This window comes from Mizuhopecten yessoensis, unplaced genomic scaffold (assembly GCF_002113885.1).
Source record: "Mizuhopecten yessoensis strain PY_sf001 unplaced genomic scaffold, ASM211388v2 scaffold2929, whole genome shotgun sequence".
NCBI classification, from domain to species: domain Eukaryota; kingdom Metazoa; phylum Mollusca; class Bivalvia; order Pectinida; family Pectinidae; genus Mizuhopecten; species Mizuhopecten yessoensis.
In genome coordinates, this window is record NW_018404790.1 from 492,051 (window position 1) to 517,330 (window position 25,280).

General features: G+C 37.3%; 1 protein-coding gene across 1 annotated transcript in view; it reads left to right on the forward strand.

Moving 5' to 3' along the window:
• The window catches only part of LOC110446689 (plexin-A4-like), a 194,997-nt gene that overhangs the window by 115,134 nt on the left and 54,583 nt on the right, over positions 1–25,280 (forward strand). The window contains 2 exon segments of the mRNA XM_021491966.1: positions 6,146–6,246; positions 19,658–19,790. Of these exon segments, the coding sequence (XP_021347641.1) occupies positions 6,146–6,246; positions 19,658–19,790 (234 nt within the window).

Here is a 25,280-nt window from a genome sequence, read left to right on the forward strand (position 1 = left end):
TGAATATTTCCTGCAGCTTCAACTATGTAATGATGCTCCAACTGATGCTGTGACATGTCTAGACAGTATTAACAACCCTCGTCAAAAGACCACTTTTTCTTATAACAAGGCAGATGACAGTATGGTAAAGCCAATTGTCTTCATATGACTAGGCTTCGTAATCTCTCCTATTAACTTATTTACCATATAAGGGTAATCTCTAAAAGCAGGCAATACAGTAGTCGGACAAGAAAGGTTTCTTACCCACAAGGGTCATTACTTATGACCGGTTTCACTACAGTAGTCGGACAAGACAGGTTTCTTACCCACAAGGGTCATTACTTATGACCAGTTTCACTACAGTAGTTGGACAAGACAGGTTTCTTACCCACAAGGGTCATTACTTATGACCGGTTTCACTACAGTAGTCAGACAAGGCAGGTTCCCTACCCACAAAGGTCATTACTTATGACAGGTTTCACCACAGTACTCAGACAAGGCAGGTTCCTTACCCACAAGGGTCATTACTTATGACAGGTTTCACTACAGTAGTAAGACAAGGCAGGTTCCCTACCAACAAGGGTCATTACTTATGACTGGTTTCACTACAGTAGTCAGACAAGGCAGGTTCCCTACCCACAAGGGTCATTACTTATGACCGGTTTCACTACATGAGTCAGACAAAGCAGGTTCCCTACCCATAAAGGTCATTACTTATGACAGGTTTCACTACAGTAGTCAGACAAGGCAGGTTCCTTACCCACAAGGGTCATTACTTCTGACAGGTTTCACCACAGTAGTCAGACAAGGCAGGTTCCCTACCGACAAAGGTCATTACTTATGACAGGTTTCACTACAGTAGTCAGACAAGGCAGTTTTCTTACCCACAAGGGTCATTACTTATTACAGGTTTCACCACAGTAGTCAGACAAGGCAGGTTTCTTACCCACAAGGGTCATTACTTCTGACAGGTTTCACCACAGTAGTCAGACAAGGCAGGTTCCCTACCCACAAGGGTAATTGCTTATGGCAGGGTTCACTACAGTAGTCAGAAAAGGCAGGGTCCTTACCAACAAGGGTCATTACTTATGACAGGATTCACTACAGTAGTCAGAAAAGGCAGGTTCCTTACCCACAAGGGTCATTACTTCTGACAGGTTTCACCACAGTAGTCAGACAAGGCAGGTTCCCTACCCACAAGGGTCTTTACTTATGACAGGTTTCACCACAGTAGTCAGACAAGGCAGGTTCCCTACCCACAAGGGTAATTGCTTATGGCAGGGTTTACTACAGTAGTCAGAAAAGGCAGGTTCCTTACCCACAAGGGTCATTACTTCTGACAGGTTTCACTACAGTAGTCAGACAAGGCAGTTTTCTTACCCACAAGGGTCATTACTTATTACAGGTTTCACCACAGTAGTCAGACAAGGCAGGTTTCTTACCCACAAGGGTCATTACTTCTGACAGGTTTCACTACAGTAGTCAGACAAGGCAGTTTTCTTACCCACAAGGGTCATTACTTATTACAGGTTTCACCACAGTAGTCAGACAAGGCAGGTTCCTTACCCACAAGGGTCATTACTTCTGACAGGTTTCACTACAGTAGTCAGACAAGGCAGTTTCCCTACCCACAAGGGTCATTACTTATGACAGGTTTCACTACAGTAGTCAGACAATGCAGGTTCCTTACCCACAAGGGTCATTACTTATGACCGGTTTCACCACAGTAGTAAGACAAGACAGGTTTCTTACTCCACGCAAAAAAAAAGTTGTTTTTTCAAGACAATTTTTATTACATCATTCTTTCAAGGCAGGTTTCTGAAATTAATAGTCAAAAGGATGGTCGCTCAAGACAAGTTTTAAAGTATATATATCTGATATAAGTATAAATGTTCTACCGAAGCAATTGTCTATCTAACCCAACGTAACTGTGTAGGAAGTAAAATTTGTTAGTATTGATTGTGGCTGATACAATCCTCTTTAGTCTTTAGAAGAACAAAGCATAAAATCAAATTGAGAAAAATGCTTTAAAAATAAAGTGCAAATGTTGCTCATCAATTTGAGAAGTATTTAGCGAAACCAGGAAATCTTGTACAATTAAATTGCCTCATTCTTTTTGTTACCAGCAATGTACGAGACATTTCTATTGCATGTTCACTGTTATTTGAATAGCATGCTTAGTGTTTTCTATTTCATGAGAGGGACACTCGTCAGTTCGCGATATGTCTGTATGCCAGGAGTCGGCTACTGTTAAACATGTGTATGGTATTGGAAACGGCAGTTGTGCCAAACATGACCTTCCACCCTGCATGTAATTGGTGTTCTGTGTTTTTCACGCCACTGGATGACATCATCAGAAAGATGAAAAATGATAAATTGTTAGCCTATTCATCAAGTGTCCAGCCAGCACTGGTTGACTGTGCCTCCACTAGAACAATCACAAGTGAGAGCGTTTCAATTATAAACATTTCCCGGCCACCCAACTCCTGTGAAAACATCCATCAAAACTCACCACTGCAAAATATGACCGAGAAAATATTCAAATAATTATTTACGGCTTTTCCCTTAATTGTTTTCAGAAACACATTAGAGCTGGAGAAAACAATTTGTTTTTATTTTAAAATAACTATTCTTTCCTGGTAGTTATTGATAACATTTGTTCTTAATTGTTTTACAAGATGCACAAATGAAGAAAACGCTCATTTGTTTAGATCAAAAGACATTTATTTCAGATACGAGACCGCACAGCACACAGTCATTGCAGGAATCATAGCAGAATTGATGCAGCCGAACTGCATTTGTCTAAGATTTAATGCCACGTCGAGACAGAATCACAGGAGATCAAGTCGAACCAGATGCTTCCTAACCAACACAAACATTAAATACTGCTTGAATTTAGATAAATTGTTCGGATAAGTAAACCTGTAATTTAATTTTGTTACTCTTCTCGCTTGGAATAAACGACCACATACATTTTGCCTATCATCGGTGTCTAGATATTTTATAAGATTTTGAGTTGATGATTTTGAAATAGAGTCACAAGCACCCATTTAATGTGCATCTGCAGCTTGACTTTTTTCCTGTCAGTATTTTGTTTTACGTTTTTATCAGCTGGTAATTATGGAGGTATTTGTCGAACTTCTTCCGTTGAAGTTGTTTTGATGCTACTAATTGCTTTTTATCGCAGGCTTCCCTTCTAAATCTTGGCACAGAGCTCTTATACTTAAGGAGGAGTATTTGTCTCAGGATTTATTAGACTTCTCGAAGAGTAAAACATAAAAACGGGCAGAAAAGGAGACATTTTATTATGTGTAGAATCAGTATTTGTCATTTCTTGTGGTTTTTTCTGCTGATACATTGTAAATATTATGTCATAGATTGTCGACGAAAACAGTTGGAAGGACTGATAAACGCGGAAGTATATAGATACTATGAATCATGCCAACTTGCAAACGGATTTATTTTTCTTATAATTTCAGCGTGAAACCTCGCTCATAATTCGTACCTGTTTTTATAGAACAGGTGGTGAACAAATAAATGGTTGATAAGTGGTGTGTAGTTCCTGGACCCTTCTCTCACTTAGGTTACAGTAACATTATCTCTGTTCAAAAAAGAGTTCTATGCCAGAAAACTTGTTTATGAATAATGATTAGGACTTTGGCAACTGTCTTTAATAGGTATGCAAGAAATACATGTATTGATGACATCAAGGGCATTCTAAAATAACTGTTATGGAAACATTTTAAAATAAGGGACCCCTGACAAAGGGAGATAACTCTAACACTGATCTCTGTTATTATGTGTTTGGTGTTATAATATTCAAGTTTGACAGTGAATTGACCAGACTTTGAGAGTGTGATCAACATATGTATTGTGCAAAACATTGACTTAAGATTTCTGATAGCCATAATAAGATAACAGGACTTCTGATTGATAACAATATCAGATCTCCAAAAAATGACTCATTTAACTATATACATCTTGTAATAGTCACATACTATTTTTTTAATTCATATCAGTTAATATTGTTGGCACTGACTCAAGCCTTTTGAGACAAATGTCACTTATACAATGAGGACAGGTATACACAGGATAACCGTCAGTGTTTCCTCCTGATCTGGTTTTACAGGACAATTAAATATCAGACTTTTATTGTCTCCACATAGGACAGTATACATCAGAACATCCAACTTGTTGGAGATGTGTTAGTGTGAATCTTTTATTTATGAAATGTTCTCATATTTTTACACGTATGTATTCACTAGGGACTGACTAACCCGAAATATTATCGTGAATTAACTCGACACATATATCACATTTTAAATCGTGGCATTGAGGTATCGTCATGTCACATTATACAACACGCCATTAACGCTGTCGTTCGGACTGATCTAGTTGAAGTTGGTGTGAGATCCCATAGTACCATGTGCATCTTCCTACCCTAACTCCTTCATATGGACTCATCAATATTTGACTGTATCGCCCCAACAGAAACGCGGTCTGGCTGGTGTGCACACATGTAAACAAAGGCAAACTATATAAGTCTGGCTTTAAGCTCATCAAATATACATTGATGTAGTTTTTATTTCCACTCATGCTTTGGTCTGGATGGACGCCATTTAATACTGTTGCTATGTGTTGTTTATTTGAAGTGAATTGCTATCAGGAGAACTCTCCTTGCACGAAGGTAAAAATTGTCTATTAATATGCATGGAAATAGATTTTAAGTCACGGTAGTGTAAGTACGACGGCAGCTTTTTCATGTGTTTGAGGTACATACATTAACAAATATTCATATCTGTCCATAATGATATTGTCTTTTCAAGCACTGGTCTTTTGTCAACATAGTGACACAGATATTGACTAAGGAAAACAAGATTTTAGATAAATTGGTCTGCAGGAATGAAATAAAGGAAGCAAGAGAAATGTGATATGTCTTATAGACTTAATATCCCCTGGAAATATTAGGTCCATGGCTTACTTGAGGGAGGAATTAGGGAAGGAGGGGCGAGGGGGTCTTTTTACTACAGTAGCCTATCATTAACGAAGGTCATTTTGTTGTGTAGGTATAGAAGATTGAGTGATATACCTGTTTAGGGGGGAGGGGGATATCTTTTTAGCATCTATGACAGTATGCTGGTGATTCTTGAAAAACCAGGTGCAAATGGGTAAAAGAGGTTCTGCAGTTCTGTTTGAAAACATTTTTTTCAAAGAATAAGAATGTCTTTGAAAGTGAAAGAATAATTATATTTTTGATTTTTTCCCATGCAATTTGAAGGCCTCTAGATATTTGTACATGCCGAGTTGTTATGCTGAGATAAATCAATCGTAATACAATTCTACGAAGGTGCTAATCCCCAGAAGTCGCACGTTCTCGTGGATGATGCTAAAGAGAATTTCCAAACATAATTGTTTTACTTGGCTCTTGTCAAAATTGTGATCTCTTTACATATAACTTACACCACAAGTTCAACTGATCAATTCATTTGTCATGGCGTTTAACCCCCACGAGCCTCCTTACGGCCACCCGATGCACTGTTGACTGACACCTGGTGGCTAATCCAGGCATCACTCCAGTGTTCAATCATCATTTCCTGTCACTTCCTGTGCCGATTTACCCAGGTCATGGAGTTGAACCTGAAACAAGTTTGTTTATCAACCTGTTACTGTTTTCTTAGCTCCTTGTACTTCTTGTATTTTAACTGTGCTGTGTGGATTTGAGGTTAAAAATGAAGGAACCAAATGTCTCGTGTTCTTTTAGGTCAATCTTGTATGTGCATGACCAAAGTCTTGTTTATTAAGCTCACTTGTGTATATCACATCTTTCCACACAACAATAGAGTATTTTAACCCACTAGAGTACACAGGTCTTTGTTTCTGACATTATGTAATTGTCCATGGACGTAATTCTTGTATACTGTAATGTTTTTGCCATGACAGCAATTATTAGTAAATAACTGATCATTAATGGTTATATTAACATTTGAAGGGCAAAATTAACAGTGGGCAAGTGTGGGAAATACGGATGAAGGGGGAAAGTGTGACTGGACCAACATACAGTATGTAGATGTTTTATTAGAGTGACATACATCTATAGACAGGATAAAAGTTACTCTGAAAGTCAGCTTCACATCTTATTCTAACATGAACCTTTTGTATTTTGCAGATTTACAAGATTGTGGTGAAGAACTGCAGCCAGTATAAGACTTGTGATACGTGTCTGGGTACCAGGGATCCCTACTGTGGCTGGTGTTCCCTTGAGGACAAGTAAGTAACTGATAGTAATAACCTGGGTACCAGGGATCCCTACTGTGGCTGGGGTTCCCTTGAGGACAAGTAAGTAACTGATAGTACTAAACTGGGTACCAGGGATCCCTACTGTGGCTGGTGTTCCCTTGAGGGCAAGTAAGTAACTGATAGTAACAACCTGGGTGCCAGGGATCCCTACTGTGGCTGGGGTTCCCTTGAGGACAAGGAAGTAACTGATAGTAACAACCTGGGTGCCAGGGATCCCTACTGTGGCTGGGGTTCCCTTGAGGACAAGTAAGTAACTGATAGTACTAAACTGGGTACCAGGGATCCCTACTGTGGCTGGTGTTCCCTTGAGGACAAGGAAGTAACTGATAGTAACAACCTGGGTGCCAGGGATCCCTACTGTGGCTGGTGTTCCCTTGAGGGCAAGTAAGTAACTGATAGTAACAACCTGGGTGCCAGGGATCCCTACTGTGGCTGGTGTTCCCTTGAGGACAAGTAAGTAACTGATAGTACTAATGGTACACTTGCCAGTGTCTTCTCTTTAATTACCAGTAAAACCAATCTAGTCCCTTATTGAACTCCAACGGTAGAATCTTTTTACCTGTGGGGTACAAGACATCTCTACTGTTAGAGTCTGGGTACCTGTGATTGCTACTGTTGATGGTGTCAGTTATCAGGGTACTAGGAAACTTTTCTGTGACTCGCTTTTCAAGTCTAGGGTACTAGGTTTACAAAGGTCTCCAAATTTTACAAGGTTACAAAAAACTATTCAGTAGAACATATTTAAAGGTTTGGTTCGTTAAGGTTTCTGCTTTACAGAGTTATAAAGAAATGAACACATTTATGACCTATTTGAATATCTGGTTATAAAGGTTTTCAGATTACACAGGGTTCATTCAGGACATGCATGTGTCTATTAACATGTTAAGTCCTCAAGAAATACTAATTTCTGATGATAAACATACAATTCAACAGGTATATTTCTAGAGAACAGGTTGATGTGCCCTGTCTGTTACACACTAGTTTGTATATAATGAGTGATATGGATTATGGCATTCTCATTATTATCCTATTTCTACAGTTGGCCAAATCTGGTTTTACCAAGGGTTGTAGTGTTTATGACTAATAAAAGCAGACAGGATGGTAGAAAATTGTAACTATTTTTGTTGTGTTCCCCTGAAATTACTGTGCGATTATTTTACCAAGATTCTACTGTTTTTCAAATTAGTTTAAATAATTCATTCAGCAGCGACTCCTGGAGAAAGCCAAAGATAAAATTGGGAAAATTCAGTGGGTTTGAAAAAAAAAAAAAAAAAAAAAAAGAAGGTACGAATGCAGGAATCTGCCATGAATTGTAATGCGTGCAACAGGAGGCCATAACATTGTAGCTTGACTCAGAAGGTCATTCTTTTTACGTCGTGTGATCCAGTACTGGAAAAAAAATGTTGCAATTGACAAGAGTTGCTTCCCTTTGGATCACATACATTAATCTTCCTCGGGAAAGCAAGAACGAGCACTGAAATGTCGTGTCAAAAGCTGTGGTAGATCAGGTCAATCAGATGGTGTAGATTCTCACACATAGAAATTACTTCTAGAAAATGTTGGTGGTTTGTCAGATATAGCATCAATTGCATACTGACCCTGACCTCTCTTTCTGCTACGATGCGTTTCTTGTAGATTTTCAGATTTTGAACCTTTTAATGTTGCCTCTGACAATTAAAAAAAAATCGAAATTGATCAGAATTTCTTCTTGGTGGTTTGTCCGTGACAATGTTAAGATGTTGGAAGCAGCGTGACGCCGGTTTTAATGTCGATACTAAGGACCTAAACCGGTACCACCGACTTGTCTCAATGCTCACCTGCTTTGTACGAGTCGTGTGTTAATTACACCAGAACCAAGACAAGGAATTTTACTTTCCGGCAACAACTCCAATTTTATGACTTCAGCTGGAAGCAACAAATGCTTGAAGCCTCAGGAGCGTTGATCATAGACACAGGTTGATCCTCCAGAATTAATTACTGTCAATGGGAATGTGCCCCTTTTATCTCCAGTCACTTGATCAAATGAATTTTCCCATTTAGAATGAGCGTAATTATGATGGATATTTCTCTCATAATTTCTCGCCATGCCTGGTGTGTAGGATGAATTTCCTGTCCGTTTACGGAAATGTTGCACACATTTCCTTTCCCCACATCCATCAAAAAACTCTTCTGTAGATCGGATGATGGAGGTAGACTTCTTGTGCTTTTCTTTAAACATTATTCGGGCGATGCGTCATTTAGGGCCAAATGAAAAGCACTGGGTAGATCATCGCCGAGCTCCATTAATAACACAGACTATTTGTCACGGCATGATGGAATTAACGCCCGACAGGAGACAAAGCAGGTCGGGGCAAATAGAAATTGTGAGCTGAAATATAACCGAAATTCAGGACATTTATTCTGAAAACAAATACATTTGGTCAAATATATGAAGATTTAAGATTTGATTTGTCATGTAGAAGAAATGAGTGTGGGGGTATTTGTAACCCTCAACAAGTTTAATACCAACGCTGTAAGGTTTTAGTGAGTCTGGCGTCATCTTGCCAAAGTACAATATCCGTTAAATGTGAATCATTCAAATCAAAAGATATTGTTTATTTGCACTTAAACAGTATCTTTGTTTGTCTGGGTTGCAGTGAAATGTACTACTGCAATCCTATAAGTTAGAATGTTGTGTAGATTTAAATCATTTTCTATCTGTCTGTTTTCATCTTGATCTCAAAGATGTTTGATAGTGTGCCAAGTCATGATACTGTTTTTAAGACTTTCGATAAAAGAAACTGTCAAGTTTCCAATAGACATATAAGATTCTACAATAGATTGTACAATTTTTTTTCTCCATTAAAGTACTAAACATGGGAAAAAAGTTGACATGATTTTGAACTTGGCTATAGTTGAGGGTACAAGGTTTAAGTGTGTTGTCTAGTCTGTATAAGTACTGGCGTATCATTGGAGTATTTTACACTAAGGAACAAATATCTCTCCTCATGTCAGAGGCCTTTGTACTTTTTGAGGAATCAGGGTTTCGCAAAGTTGTCAAGAGAGATGTATTCTGTCTGGAAATGAGACAGAAAAAAAAAGTTGATGTCAACTTGAAACTTTTTTTTTATTCATAGAGAAAGACGTAGAAGTGACTTGAAAGATTTCGATGAACTTTGTCGGTTTAAGGCATTCTCAGGAGAGGCCATGTACGTGATTATTTGAAAGGTGACGCGTTCGGGAGAATACACCTTCTGAAGTATATGTCATACAGGAAGATTTAAAGATCCGACAAACTCTTTACCCATGTAGTACAGCAATTAGGTGAATGTCGAGGAGTATCACAGAATAAGATTCACTTTTAATTAAAGTAATTATGTTTAGTTAAAATTATTGCAGAAATGCACAATTTATATTTTTTTACAATTCAAATTATGTTGTCAATTTCAATTTCATCAGGAAATTTGCAGAAAACTTGATAGTTACTAAGGGTTCATTCCAGTAATGTTCTAGTTTTAGCTGTGAGATCACTGAGCAACAGTAAAGCATGTGTCTATGGAAGGATGAGGAATGTTGGTTCCTCTTGATCCGGTAGGAACAGCTCTTGTGTTTGTATACGACACCCGAGGTGTAGTCAAATGTTAAAATGGTTTTTAACACGAAAGGAGAAATTAGATTTCTGCTTTAAAATTTCAATAACTGAACCTTACAATCCCCAGACATCCCTGTGGAAAAATACTGTGATGATTTGTGTAAAGAAAATTAGCGGGCTGCATATTTGTAAAGAATCAGTTACAGACCTTTCACTGCCATCCGTCCCACAAAAGGCCACCAGCCCGAGGAAGGGAACCAATTGGGCACCAGCAAATGGCAGAGGCAATTACCATGGCAACTCTTATGATGAATCAGATCCAAAATTTGTATACAATGCTTCAAAAGTTTTGCCAGACATCTGTGTGTCAGTTTACCGGTCAATATATAAGAGTTATGCTTACTTAGGTTATGATGTGACACTTAAATTGGTCGACTTTCGATGTTGTCTGGCAGTGTTTGGGAATTCCAGTAATGGCTTGTGATTGGAACACGTCTGATTGTTAGGGTAGGGCATTCTGTGTGTCGGATTTAAAGTAAATCACGTTTATATGTCTACTCTATATATTGATTACAAAAACTTCAACCAAAGATTGTGTTATTTAAACTTTGAATAGGTCCATGTATATATTGTAATTGGTTCTAACAAAATTAAATACACTTTCAGTGGTATATTTAGAAAGCCTTTGAGACATCAATAGAACAATCCTGTTTGTCTGGACAGATTGATCTATATATGGTGATAATTTTGACAGGTATCAGTGTATAACCTACATATGATAATGATTTACATAACTGGGTTGGTCAAGTAGGGGTTTATTCATGAGTGAGCATTTAATTTAGAAAACTGAAAAAGTATGTTGGGTTCTGAAAAGCCTCCAGCATTAATGCTTGTGTAGTTGAGAAGACGACCTTGTCAAAGTAACCGCGTCTTTAGCCTCGAGTTCAGTGTTGCGTGTTACTTGTATACGGTTTTTTTTGTGTTGGGAGAACTGACCTGCTCTGTCTGTCACCATCCGCAACGAAATGTGCTTCCTTTAAAGTTGAGTTTTTGAATACTTGATGCTGTTACAGCCCAGTATCTCATTCTTCTGTCTGCCCACCATCTTATATAATTAGTGCACAGTGTAAAACACTCCTACATACCAGGCACAAGGAATTCATCCACGGGTATTCTTTCTGCTCTTTCTTTTCTTGACAATTATAGGAAATTCATTTTACTAATTTGACAGCAGCATTTCAGATTCTGAGTCATATCTGTAGGGTGGGGGGATTTTATCTGATGTGTTATTAAGCTATAGATCTCTCTGACCTGCTCCTAATATCCCTAGTTAGCACATAGCTTTAAAGTCAAGTTCTCCTTGTGTCGCAATAGGGAGAGGGTGCAACAAATTAGAGCGAGTTAAGTGAACATGTTGCATAAACCTAATGAGACAAAAACCTCAGCTGAAATGGGGAATCTGAAGAAGGAATTATGTAGTTTTCATGTAAATTCTACTGAACCATCAAGGATATGATTTGAATTATTTTCCTTTCCCCATTACAGACATGCACAGAATTTAACCTTATACTTCTTTCATCAGTTTGAAATTTTGTTTTAAAATAAATTCATTAATCATTATAAAATTTCCATTGTATTTTTGTGTTTATACTACATTATCAATGTCAACTACTTAATCTTTAAAACGATTTTTCCTATTCAATATTCTGAGAACGAATTTGACCTTATTGTTTTTCGAAGTATGAAACTAAAGTGTATTGTAATCACTGAAAGTGATGTGTTCCATACAAAGAGGATATAAAAAGGGATATAGCGAAAAATATTTATTGATTTTTAATATAATTTAATCAATTGTATTGACGGAAACTTCAAACTACAAATCTAATTTGGCCTCAGATTGATCTTGTCTTCCGCCAGACTGAAGTTGGAGCAGGTTTCCCTAATTTGTCAAGCCTGTTTTGAAGCATATGACAATATTTTTCGAGAATTTATTTGTTCTGTTCTGTTGTGACTAGCATGCATAAGGCTTCCGAGAGACCCGGTTTTCTGTGAGCTGTTCTCTTCTACCAGTTAGGGAAGCTTAGACATTCTGCTAGTCTACTTTTATTGAATTACGCTATAAAACGTGTTATCAAGCGACGACGGAATATAACCCTCACAGAAAGAATTCAATCAAATTTATTTTCGAGGTGCTAGACTTGTCATGTTGAGTGTTCCTAGAACGTCTTCGTCATTTCAATTGTCTGCTACAAAAATGAAATTTTGGGTTTTTTAACTAATTACGAAATTGTGTAATTACTGAGAATATTAGAAAATCTAGTTTTGAAATGTAATCCAGGACAAGAGAATTGGCTTTCGTGGCTTTGAGATGACAATTCTGAAAAGGGGTGCCAAGTTTTTTTCAATTTCATTCATCTTTTTTTCTTAGCGCATGACAGGGAAGGGACACTAACGTCAGTTAGATAACTTCATAAGGGGTCGAAACTTGATCCCCAGGGAGGTGTGGTGTATCCTAAATTTGGCTCCGTCCCCAGAAAGTGTTTTGCCAGGTCATGACAGGGTTGCCACCTAGTGGAGGTAGGAAAGTTTACGGGGGCTGTCGTAATTGTCAGTACATACCCATAACATCACCAATTATCGTAGACACACAAAAGACAATCATCCTGTCTCATTAGTGGGACTGTCACAGCTGATGTCCCCGCTGCTTCTTGGTCAGTGCAGGCGTCCCAATACATACCAGAGTAGTATCGTAACGTTATAAAATATCATTGATAATTGGCAACAAAAGAAATAAAAAACAGAAATAAAATAGTTTCATTTTAGATAATTGTGTGCTTAATTGAAAAGATGATTTCCTTATAAAAAAAACCATTTAAATATTAATAGTTTTGTATTTACCAGTAATTGTGTTTTTTTTGAGTGAGATATGGATATAAACATAAATGTTGTAAAATACCAATCTGATTGAAATATTTGTTTACTGTTTTGTCCTTTAGCCGGTCCACAAAATTGTTTTTACTTACAATTGAATACATTCGTTTGAGACATTAATTTGAAGAAAATAGATCAACAACTTCTTTATGATAAATAACATGGAGGAGAGAAGGGGTGCCCATATACTGACATGTGTCATACATCACTGTTGTACAGGTATAAGACATAAACTACCTACTTTAGGGCCGTTACCTGACAAACAACGGTGATTACAGTGGGGATGATGTACTACATGTCTAGGGCAGCAGTACATGTAACAGATGATCGGTTTCATCTTTGATGTGGTTGCACCTGTTGCATGGTAGTACTGTATAGGAGCCAGTGTATGTGTGTCGGGTTACACCAGAATTGTAAATTGAATCTCCAGGTAGAGCGCTATAGATATCTCGACCAGGTGATGTCACAACAGGGGGATTAATCTAGATAGGGTTGGAATTAATTACAGCCTTGTAAAAACCTATAGATGGCAACACATCTGTACGACCAGTCTAGAAAAAATCATTTAGAGTCTTAAAAGGTTTCCTTTGATGGTTATTTATTAGGAACGACATAGATTGAAATACCATTATCAAAGGGAGACAATTATCCATATGTAGATTGAAAACTGTTATCAAAGGGAGACAATCATATAGAGAAAGCATTACAAAAATGTCATCAATGTCATGTGAGAGATTGGTGTGTTTTCGAGATGTAGATTTTAACATATTTTATCAAATGAAACCAGAATTATCTGCAGTAGTCGAAACAGTAGACATTAGCAACCATAAAACTCTGTCATACTGAACTCATCCTATCATATACTGTAATAATGTCATACGCTATTATTTTCATACTGAATACAACGCATTGCTGTGGTACTGTATCCCTGTAATATAGCGATATATAGCTATGTATGCAATGTCACATTTGGAGAAACAAATTAATAGAATAAATAAAGATAAAAAATATTCTCCTGTGTAGATGACGCCTGTTTCGTCTGTTTATCAGTTCGATAAATCAGTTTCTGAAAAACAGAATATGTCATTTCAATGTAATTACAGTTCTTGGGACTGTGTGTATAGGTTGTAAGGTCTGGTTATGACACAATTTCCCTCCTCCTTCCCCCCTCCCCAACTCGTGATGAGCTTGTAGTTGGGTCAGGTTTATCTATTAAATATTCATATTTTAGAATAATTATCTATATCTTATGTATGCCTTTGTATAATATGCAAAAAAAGATGAAACGATTTAAACGGAAATGAAGATGTTAGTGGGTAAAAATGATAGAAAGATTCCATATCAAAACATGTTTTGTGCCTTTCAAATCTATTTCCCATTTAATATTTGTGATAACACCAGTCTCTTTAGTGGAGAACGGAATTTATGGAAATGAATTTTTGATGTAGGCTGCGATTGACTGTTAGGACACGGTTAGGACTGGGACAGGCAGTGTATACAGATAAGATCTGGTGTGGGAAACCTCCTCCTGAAACACTCCACCATTACTCATAATGCAGCTTGTATTGTGATAATACCAATAAATGATAAAACAAATTCTCCACAATTTCTTTTTTCTCTCCGAGATATTTCAATAATTTGATCATGCCTGGAGAATTCGAAGTCAGATCAATTGATAAAGAGAATGTCTATTTTTTAAATCTACCAATTGTTGGAATCATGTTTGGCAAATAGTGTGCAGTGTCTGTATGTATAATTCAGTAAGAACTCTTCTAGCAGTGTCCTCTTTCTATTACAAAGTAAAAACAAATATATATGTTACTGATTCAGGTGTCCCCTCCCAATCCAAAACCCATAGGAACCCTTTGAATGTGTTTTGTACCGTTTGTATTATACAATTTTTGTATGATAATTAATCGGAGCAATATATACTATATATCCCTTCCTGAATGTTTAAAAACTAAATGTGTAAAAAAATACGGGGAGTGGGAGATCAACGTCCTTGTAAAGAGTCCAGCGGAGTGCTGTGTTACCCCGTGGACAGATTCCACAAGGAACACACCAGTCCGGCCATAAATAGAAGAGTAATCAATAGGAAAAGATGACCATGACATCTGATGACGACACACCTCATGTGTCGAAACTATAGTCAACGTAAACTTAGATTAAAGCAGTTATACCCAGCGCGACGTTGTCATGGTCGAATTGTGTAAAAGTGCATGTAACAGCAATGAAACGCCATACATCCTACGCCTTCATCAGAAGTGCACCGTCTAGTTAGACCCTGTCAGAGGGAAAACACTGTGTAGTTATGACACCATTGGGCAATGGCCGTTCCAAGTAGGGCTGTTTTTGGTCCCACTAGGAGCTTTGGATCAGCCTTATCTGACGGTGATCCGCATCCATATTCATACCGTGTATTGGTAGTGCCAGTAAGCTGTCTCCTTAATACCAACCTCATAGTGGGGCCGTCTTCTCCTTACAGTCAGCTGTTTCCTTTAAATACCAACCTCGTGATGGGTCCGTCTTCTCCTTACAGTCAGCTGTTTCCTTTAAATACCAACCTCGTGATGGGGCCGTCTTTTCCTTAAGGAAACAATCTTAAGTGATAATAGATAGATAAACCTTCATTGTTGTATGGTAGTTGTCAACAGATGATAACAGATAAATAAACCTTCATTGTTGTATGGTAGTTGTCAACAGATGCTAATAGATAAATAAACCTTCATTGTTGTATGGTAGTTGTCAACAGATGCCGTAACACTACAAACAAATACTGCATTGATGTTAAAATATATTGTTATACTGAAATACTGAATACATTTATATCACATAACGTATTGTGTTATCCAGTAAATATACCCATGTCATATTTTTCGCGTATTAACCTATGTAATATGACCTATAAGCCCTGTGATTGGTTGCAAGTTTCAATTGTTTCAATTGTGACGTCACGCCTAGGACAAGTAGATGACGTCACAGACTTTCGCACTGGAGTCAAAATGGGGGCTTTTTACATTTCAAGGTTGAATGAAAATCGTCGTTTTACACTAATAAATGCCATTATCTTGATAATGTTATAAAAAGGATCTCGCACTCGTTTTCATTTCATATGAAATTTATGAAACTCTTCACAAATTTTTCATTTTAGCTTGGTGGAGAGGGAGGCCCTGTATACAAATGTAGAACTAGGGTGGAGAGGCAGGCCTTGTATACAAATATAGAACTAGGGTGGAGAGGGGGAGGCCCTGTATACAAATGTAGAACCAGGGTGGAGAGGGAGGCCCTGTATATATATGAAGGCGAGGGTGGAGAGGGACACAGTGTTGCCCCATATACTTACACAGAGACCGGGGAGTTGGCCTGGCTTGACATGAGTTACACCCCGTCTGTATCTTGGTGCCTTGTTGGCATGCAAATAATAACAAAGCCGAGTAAGCAGTGAAACATTTCCTTGGGGACTCAAAATATGGACAGCTTCCAAATTCTCAAATTAAATTTTGTGGCAATGTGAAGAAGATACATAGCTCTATCTGTCATCAGCGAATTTAGGACTAGATCTGTTTCCTCTAAGTTATGGCAAGGAGGCTATAGATGGACGTTACTTCACAGGGGATCACTGAATCTCCTAGTCTTTATCTGTTAACTGATCTGGTAGACAATACTATACGTGCAGTACTGGCTTTTTGTAGCCTTTGAGTAATAAGGCTGCAGGGAAAACCACTTTTAGATATTTAGAATAAGACAAAAAAAACCCACGAAGATTCAGTTTTGCAAATATGAGTTATTTTCCTGCATTCCCATGTTGATATACTCAAAGGCATTAGGTGTTCCAGAAACGGGAAGAATAATGGAGTAGGAAAGGAAATATACATTTTCTGATGATCTCTAGGGAAACCAGGTATTATTAAGATTGCTATAGAATGGAAATATATTAATATTCTTGACGCTTCAGTCGATTTAAATATAGAGAATGGCTGGCTGTGAAAGTGCTACCTGAAACAGAAAACTTCTTGGCCACATTGACAGAGAGCCCACTGTAGGAAACTGAACAGTGCTATGCTTTCTCATGGGGAGAGCAGTTTGAGTTAAATTTGATGTGGTATATTATCAAATAGATGGAGACATATCGCAGTTGGTTTATTGTTATTAATCAGTTATCTAATGGGAATATTTTGTTGTGCACTTTTATACCGACAACTCTGTTAACTTGTTCTTTTGATGGGCAATATTCTATCTTATATAAGTATATTGTCCATCATTATCACTGTGAGCAAGTAATCGTTGCTCTGAGATATTTGTAGACAGGCAATCGTTACTCCGAGGTCTTTGTAGACAGACAATCAGTACTCTTGAGATATCTGTAGACAGGCAATCGTTACTCTGAGGTCTTTGTAGACAGGCAATCTTTCCTCCGAGATATCTGTAGACAGGCAATCGTTACTCTGAGGTCTTTGTAGACAGGCAATCGTTCCTCTGAGATATTTGTAAACAGGCAATCATTACTCCGAGGTCTTTGTAGACAGACAATCAGTACTCTTTGAGATATTTGTAGACAGGCAATTGTTACTCCGAGGTCTTTGTAGACAGACAATCAGTACTCTTTGAGATATTTGTAGACAGGCAATCGTTACTCCGAGGTCTTTGTAGACAGGCAATCGTTCCTCCGAAATATCTGTAGACAGGCAAATGTTACTCTAAGAGATATTTGTAAACTGGTAATTTTTCCACTGAAAACATTGTGTATTGACATTCTTTACATTGAAATAGTTGTAGACTATTAATCTTAACGCCGAAATCCTTATCAACAGGTAATCTTTATAGACACGCAATGTATGGATAATTTGGCGCTGTACAAGAAAACATGCGCTATGTAAAAGGTAACCATACATGCTGTTTACACATGTTTTCCTCATAACAGATCCCTGTATTCATTTTCAAGGTTCTGTGTTAGGTACATAAAAAGATTTCTCTCAGGAGTCTTTTGGTTCAGCAAGAATATTTTTATCTCAGAAATGTAACATTTTATAAAAAGTACTGAAAAACAGATTCTCCGACCGTCTTGCATGATGGCGTGTACCGGGTGACCACGCTACTTATGGTTATTGACGTGATCCTGTTTTATGTGTTGCTATATTCAGACAGATACACCAAGAGTCTATATTTGTTGATTATTTTCCGGAATGGTAAAAGTAGATCAGGTCTCCCAGTGGCAATTATTTTGGTCGCCGAATAAGTCGCCAACATAAAAAAAAAGACTGTAATTGACTCGGAATAAAACTCATGAGGCTAGTAACAGATCTCCCAGTGTTGAGGCCCACAGCACAAACCCGCCAAATCTTCTATTGTTAAAATTATGGGTTTTCAGGTTGAAATCTTTATCTGTCTGAAAGGTTGGAGGTACTAGAAATGTCGCGTCTTACTGGTGCCGACATATTCAAATGGGTTGTCACTCCCTTTTCAGGGTTATCATTTTCAATTCTACTTACTGGAAATAATAAACATGTTTTGGCGTCTATAAAAGAGGTTTTGGGGGTCTGGATGTACAAACCTGCTCTCCATATCAGTAAATGTACAGTGGTCTTGGTCGATGAAATGCTTGATGGTGTAATGGATTTCAGGGAAGATTGACGTTGCTTATTCCAGGTCATGGAAATGTTTCCAAGAGCTCACCAAGTCATTAATAGGATTTGGTATTTTGACCTTCAGTGTGTACAGACAAATGTTTTTACACTCCAGGTCAAAAAAATGCTTGTCATCTATTTTGGGTAATTGCTTGTGTATGCATACAATTATTGACATCTATAATTAGGAATGATATCCTTGGTTGACATTCGCTGGAGTTATACAGCTTTTCCTTTTACCTGTAATACTTAGTTTCTGTAAGTTTGAAATTCAATACATACATTGTTAAAGGCATTTTGCCTAGAGGATGTATTTTCTGGGGGAATGGGAGGGGGCAAGTTATCCGGAGATGATGCTCATATTAGAAAAAAATAGGAGTGGTAGATGGGGGCAGCTGTCTTTATTTTCTTCTGTTAATGTTCAAAATCCTTATTTTGTTGTGATAACATCATTGCATTGCTATTACAAGAAAGTTTTGATAAAAGTTTTGTTTTGGTTAAGTTTAAGTTAATTAAAATAATATGTGTAACTAATTGAACATCAAAAGCCTGAATGGTACAATTATGGTGGCTATAATTGTAACAGAAAGAAATAGGTGATAGAAGAGGTGCATTCTTGCCAGGTGATAGGAGAGTAACATGGTTGCTAGGTGGTAAAACAGTTAGTGGTTCTTAGATGGTGTGTCCAGTTTGATGAACTAGTCATGCTGTTAAAAGGACACACAAGTCATGCTGATGGTAATGGACACACCTGAGACCATCTTCTTTGTGTGACACAATCAATTAATGTCTAGGAGGTAACAGGTGCTAAGTCTAGTCTCCATTAGATCTACTGAATTTTCGTTGCCCATGACAACATGACTGTCAGCTATAATGGGTACTAGGTGATAATTAACACTACATTGACGGAAGGAGGAATTGAACTCCCATCCATTCCCTAGTTGGCCAAGACTTCCCCACTGAGCAATATTTCTCTGTCCACACCTATCACTCTTATCTTAGGATCCACAATAAAACTCTCTGTCAATGGTCTATGCACAGGATAAATAAAAATTCAATTTCATATACTTTACAAATCTTGCCTATTTTAGATAAAAAAATAAAGGATAAAAAAGTACAGAAGAACAATATTACTTGCGCTGTGTATTTCCTGTAAATCTTACATATTGTACATATATCCCAATGTAATACAGAAGATCAATATTTCAGTGTTAGTGACAAAATGTTAATAATTCTGTTGTTTGTTGTTTCACAGGTGTAGTGTTGTGTCGGAGTGTAAGAACCACGACCATGACCTTCACTGGCTGGAGTATAGCGGTCAGACATGTCCAAACATTACCCACGTGTTACCAGACAAGATACAGAAGGACAACACAAAGACAACCAGAGTAAGTAGGTCAACACAGGATAAATAAGGTCACTGCGACCTAGATGGGATCAGACACGTGAATCGAACTATCACTATCATAAAAAAAAAGTGACCAAACAAAAAATTGCCACTAAGAAATAAGGTCACTGTGACCTACAATGTAGATGGATAAGATACATCAATTAGTCATCAAGAACACATTTGTTAGGATGCCATGACCTAGTTGGGTGGAACGCAAGTTAATTTGAAAAAGAGGATTTTGTAGAGGATGTCGAGTGATCACAGCAAATTAAATAAGTATTAACCTTCATAGACAAGGCAGGAAGTGGATTAAATCAATGTTCTAGGTTCAGTGACATCGCAAACATTTCCTGTGGATATTTAGAAAGCCTTCCCTATAAGCCATGACAAGGTACATCATGATTGTTCCAGTGAAAGTTGTACTGCTCTTGATGGGCAGACACCTCTGACCGGTATGTCGATCAGCTTGGACAAGAGAATTGGCTTCACTCCATCATAGGTGGTTGACCATGGTGTGGCCGGGGTCTATTGTTGCTGTATGGTAATCTGTCACACTGGCCATAAGGACCTGTTCATTTGGAAGTAAACACACATTCGTATTCAATCTGTCACAATTTCTATTTCAAATTAGTAGCATTCAACCACAATTGATGGCCATTCATTTGCAAAACCACATGAAGCGATAATAAACAGGGGAAATTGTCTTTTGTAATGGTAAAAAAGTCTACATTTTCCTAAATTTTGTCTGTGTGTCGATCAAGTTTCCCTGCGTACGGCTGTCATCTCTTATGCGTAGGGGATGCTTTATGAAAGTAGCACATATTACAGCGTGAATATCAATAATTCTCTGTGGAGCAGGACAGTAAACAAGGAGATTACGATTTCTCTGCTATTGGAAATGAATATTTAGGACAACAAAGATGATGGCAGTGTCCCCTGTTGACCAGGGCGTACTGGCCGACCTTTCGTATAAAACATACCATTGTCTGTATTGAGTGGTCACTGTCTTGTTTTCGACATCTTACAGGTGTAGTCTATGTAAACGGTGGTATTGTTGTGATAAGAAGGATAGCACCTGTCATGTTTGATACCTCTCTGACACTAAGAACAAACTGCTGCAGTCACATATTGACTTTTTTTTTTTATTTCTTACGGTTTTCTGTCAAGCTGGTGCCTACCTCAGGGAATTAATTACTTTCGTAGTAAGCGGATTAGATTTCTGTAAAATGATAACAAATATTGGAGGCTCTTTCATCGTGTAGTCTCTATTCTGAGGCCTCCAAGTTTTAGATGTATACTATAAATTACGAGTCTGGAAATTTTGGCATCGACCTTTGAATTCTTGTCATAAACCTCCTGTATCAGACTTTTTTCTTCTTCAAACAATTGTCTTAAATCTGTTGGTAATTTCTACCAACCAAACATCCACCTTAAATCTCTTGTAGTTTCTATCAAGCAAACATCCACCTTAAATCTCTTGTAGTTTCTATCAAGTGAACATCCACCTTAAATCTCTTGTAGTTTCTATCAAGCAAACACCCACCTGAAATGTTGTATAGTTTCTGCCTCAACGAAATGCAAATCCCTGCTTTCTCTATCTACGTATTTGAAGAAATGTCTTCATTCTGTAATTGTTTCTTTAATCAATGTAACATTAATTACTTTTCGTTAAAGGGCAAGGCCGAAAGTTCTCAACCCAATGAACCATCATGATCCTAATCTTGTTAAATTACTAGTCCTCGTCTACAGTCTCTTTGTAAGACTAGCACCCAGCACTATCTTTTCTCTGCTGCGCTTGCAATCCTAAGCAATTAGGTTCAATTTTTATTGAAATAATTCATTTTAATAATACATCTTTGCCACTGTTTTGCTTTTCATCAACTTAAATTGCATCTTAATCTTCACTTTTAATTCAAAAATCAATATCTACTTGCAGACAATGGACACATCATGTAAAAAAAAATAATCGTTGTCATTAAATGTGCAAGCATGGTAATTGTGGTTCTGTGCTGAACCACTTTTGAAAAAGGTAAAACAAAGAAAAAGAAAAACACCATAAACAATAATTTTACATCAAGAAGGATTTATTTGGGTGCTTACTCTACCTGTGTTAGTCTTACTTTAACAAGACTGTGTAACATCCAGAAGAAATCTCTATCCGAACCACATATCAATATAGATGTATTTTTTATTGGTACCTCGGGCATATAATTTATGAGGTATATATGTTACCAAGGGAGATATGTCTTATACCTAAATGCATTTTATTGTAATCAAATGAGAATTAATTGCCCGTTCTGTGGGAACAGTGAATTTACAATATGCTGTTTTAGATTAGTATCGAGGGCATACACAAAAGTTAATTAAAAGTAGAATTATTTTATGTTTATGCTGTTGTCAAACTTAATTACGTAATAAGGACAGGATTAAAACAAATATCAATTAAAAAAAAAATAGATTGGCATCTAGAGACCAGATGAAGCTGAGCGGAAGCGGAGTAGGGTTAGTGTACAATTGTACTTTATAGCAGCCTTACTCCATTGCCAATTAATGACGTATTCACTGTAAAAATCAGATACCAAAAAAATATTGTAATGAGTAATTTGGTGAAATATTACATTGAGCTACGTTGTACCAGAAACTATTACACTGAGTAACCAGTTAATTATTACACTAAGTCACATGTTAACTGTTACAGTGAGTAATCAGTAAACTATTACACTGAGTTACCAGTTAACTATTACAGTGAGTTACCAGTTAACTATTACACTGAGTTACCAGTTAACTATTACACTGAGTTACCAGTTAACTATTACACTGAGTTCCCAGATAAACTGTTACACTGAGTTACCAGTTAACTATTACAGTGAGTTTCCAGTTAACTATTACACTGAGTTACCAGTTAACTATTACAGTGAGTTACCAGTTAACTATTACACTGAGTTACCAGATATACTGTTACACTGAGTTACCAGTTAACTATTACACTGAGTTAACAGTTAACTATTACAGTGAGTTACCAGTTAACTATTACAGTGAGTTACCAGTTAACTATTACACTGAGTTACCAGATATACTGTTACACTGAGTTACCAGTTAACTATTACACTGAGTTAACAGTTAACTATTACACTGAGTTACCAGTTAACTATTACACTGAGTTAACAGTTAACTATTACACTGAGTTACCAGTTAACTATTACACTTAGTTACCAGATAAACTGTTACACTGAGTTACCAGTTAACTATTACAGTGAGTTACCAGTTAACTATTACACTGAGTTACCAGATAAACTGTTACTCTGAGTTACCAGTTAACTATTACACTGAGTTACCAGTTAACTATTACGCTGAGTTACCAGTTATAACAGTGAGATAACAATTTAACTATTTCAATAACCATTGAAGTATAACAGTGAGATAACAATTTAACTATTGCAACCATTTAAGTATAACAGTGAAATAACAATTTAACTATTACAGTATAACAGTGAGATAATAATTTAACTATTACAATAACCATTTAAGTATAACAGTGAGATAACAATTTAACTATTTCAATAACCATTTAAGTATAACAGTGAGATAACAATTTAACTATTACAATAACCATTTAAGTATAACAGTGAGATAATAATTTAACTATTACAGTATAACAGTGAGATAACAATTTAACTATTACAATAACCATTTAAGTATAACAGTGAGATAACAATTTAACTATTGCAATAACCAGTAAACTATTAGGAAACTATTATAGGGACTTTGTCAGTATCTACAGGAAGTTAATAGACAGAATTGTCTGAGATAATTTAGATATCTCTTCCCTGTTGTGTATCAGTCTATTTAACTGTGAAACCTGCCGAGGAGAGTTAATTGGATACCTGCATCAAACAATAATACGGAAAACCTGTAATGCTCACAAGATGTTTGTTTGTATATAAAGTGTAACAGTAGATGTGTATCATAGCATCTCAATGCTGTGTGTGTGTGTTCCTCAAGATCATAAAAACGTGGAACACAGAATTGTACTGTCATGTGATAGGAAGGTCATACAAGTGCATGGCTTAAGTTGTGCATGTTAGTTGGTATAGGGATAAGTTTCATACTTACAGGAACAACAAGAGTAAATCTTGTAGCTGATTCGTAACCAATTAGGTTTTCCTTGAATAGTCCAATAGGGTTAAGAGGGTCTAATGAGCACAACAATACAACAAAGTGGATTAGCACTGCAAGTCATATAAACATGACGAGTTTACAGCGGAAAGTCATTGGTAAGCGCTAGAAATAGGGTCACAGGAGAGAACTGGAACTGGAGTAAATATGCACAAATTGTTGTTTAGGGACAGCAATGATGTACCTGGTGATGGTGGGGCGGCAAGGGATAGGGGAGAAGTTGGTGGCTCTGCATGATCATTAGGATCAGCCAACTTTATGACTGCCAGTTAGTGGTCCTGTAACTACTGGTGGCTGTCTGCATGGGCATCTTATGGGCATCTTATGGGCATCACACCAGAGAACAGGGACATGTATACTTTTAGGTCTGGTGTGGGCATTGCGCTAGAGAATGGGGGTTAAATGTACTTATAAGTCTGGTGTGGGCACTGTACTAGAAAATAGGGGTTAAATGTACTTATAGGTCTGGTGTGGGCATTGTACTAGAGAATGGGGGTTAAATGTACTTTTAGGTATGGTGTGGGCATTGTACTAGAGAATAGGGGTTAAATGTACTTATAGGTCTGGTGTGGGATGTCCCGGTGGAAGGGAAAATATGTACATTTAGGTAAGATATTGGCATTGCACAAGAGAAGCGGACATGTGAACTTTTAATAAAAAGTCTTGTGGACTTACTACATATAAGTTGGAGAACATTGTAGGCATATTATCCAAGATGGGGACACATATTATATACAGTTAGGTCTGGAGTGGGCATAGCACAGGAGAATAGGGACATATTCACCTTTTGGTCTACATTGTTGTACCATGCCATAGGCTAAGAGTGGAACTAAAACAGACAGGGTCTAGGGGAACTAAAACAGACAGGGTCTAGGGGAACTAAAACAGTCAGGGTCTAGGGGAACTAAAACAGTCAGGGTCTAGGGGAACTAAAACAGTCAGGGTCTAGGGGAACTAAAACAGTCAGGGTCTAGGGAAAGGTCCTCTGTATTTGTCTTAAAGGATTTAACCTGAATATAAAAAGTGATCTTTGATGTTTGAATGTGACATCATGTAATCCATTTGAAATAAGATAGTATTTCATTTTAAAAGACCGACTGAAGAGCGGTTCAAGTCATTATCGTTTCTGCACATTTCCAGTGGTCTAATGTTGAAAACAATTTAAATCAAAGTGTTGATTGGGTGTCGAACCGTGTATTACTGAAGGACTTGTGACAGGTTTCCCGAAGGTATCGGAGCAATGCTGTGAGTTAGTGTAACATTGAAGGAGATTTTGTCCTGGCATATCTTTGTATATATTGTAGTGTAACAC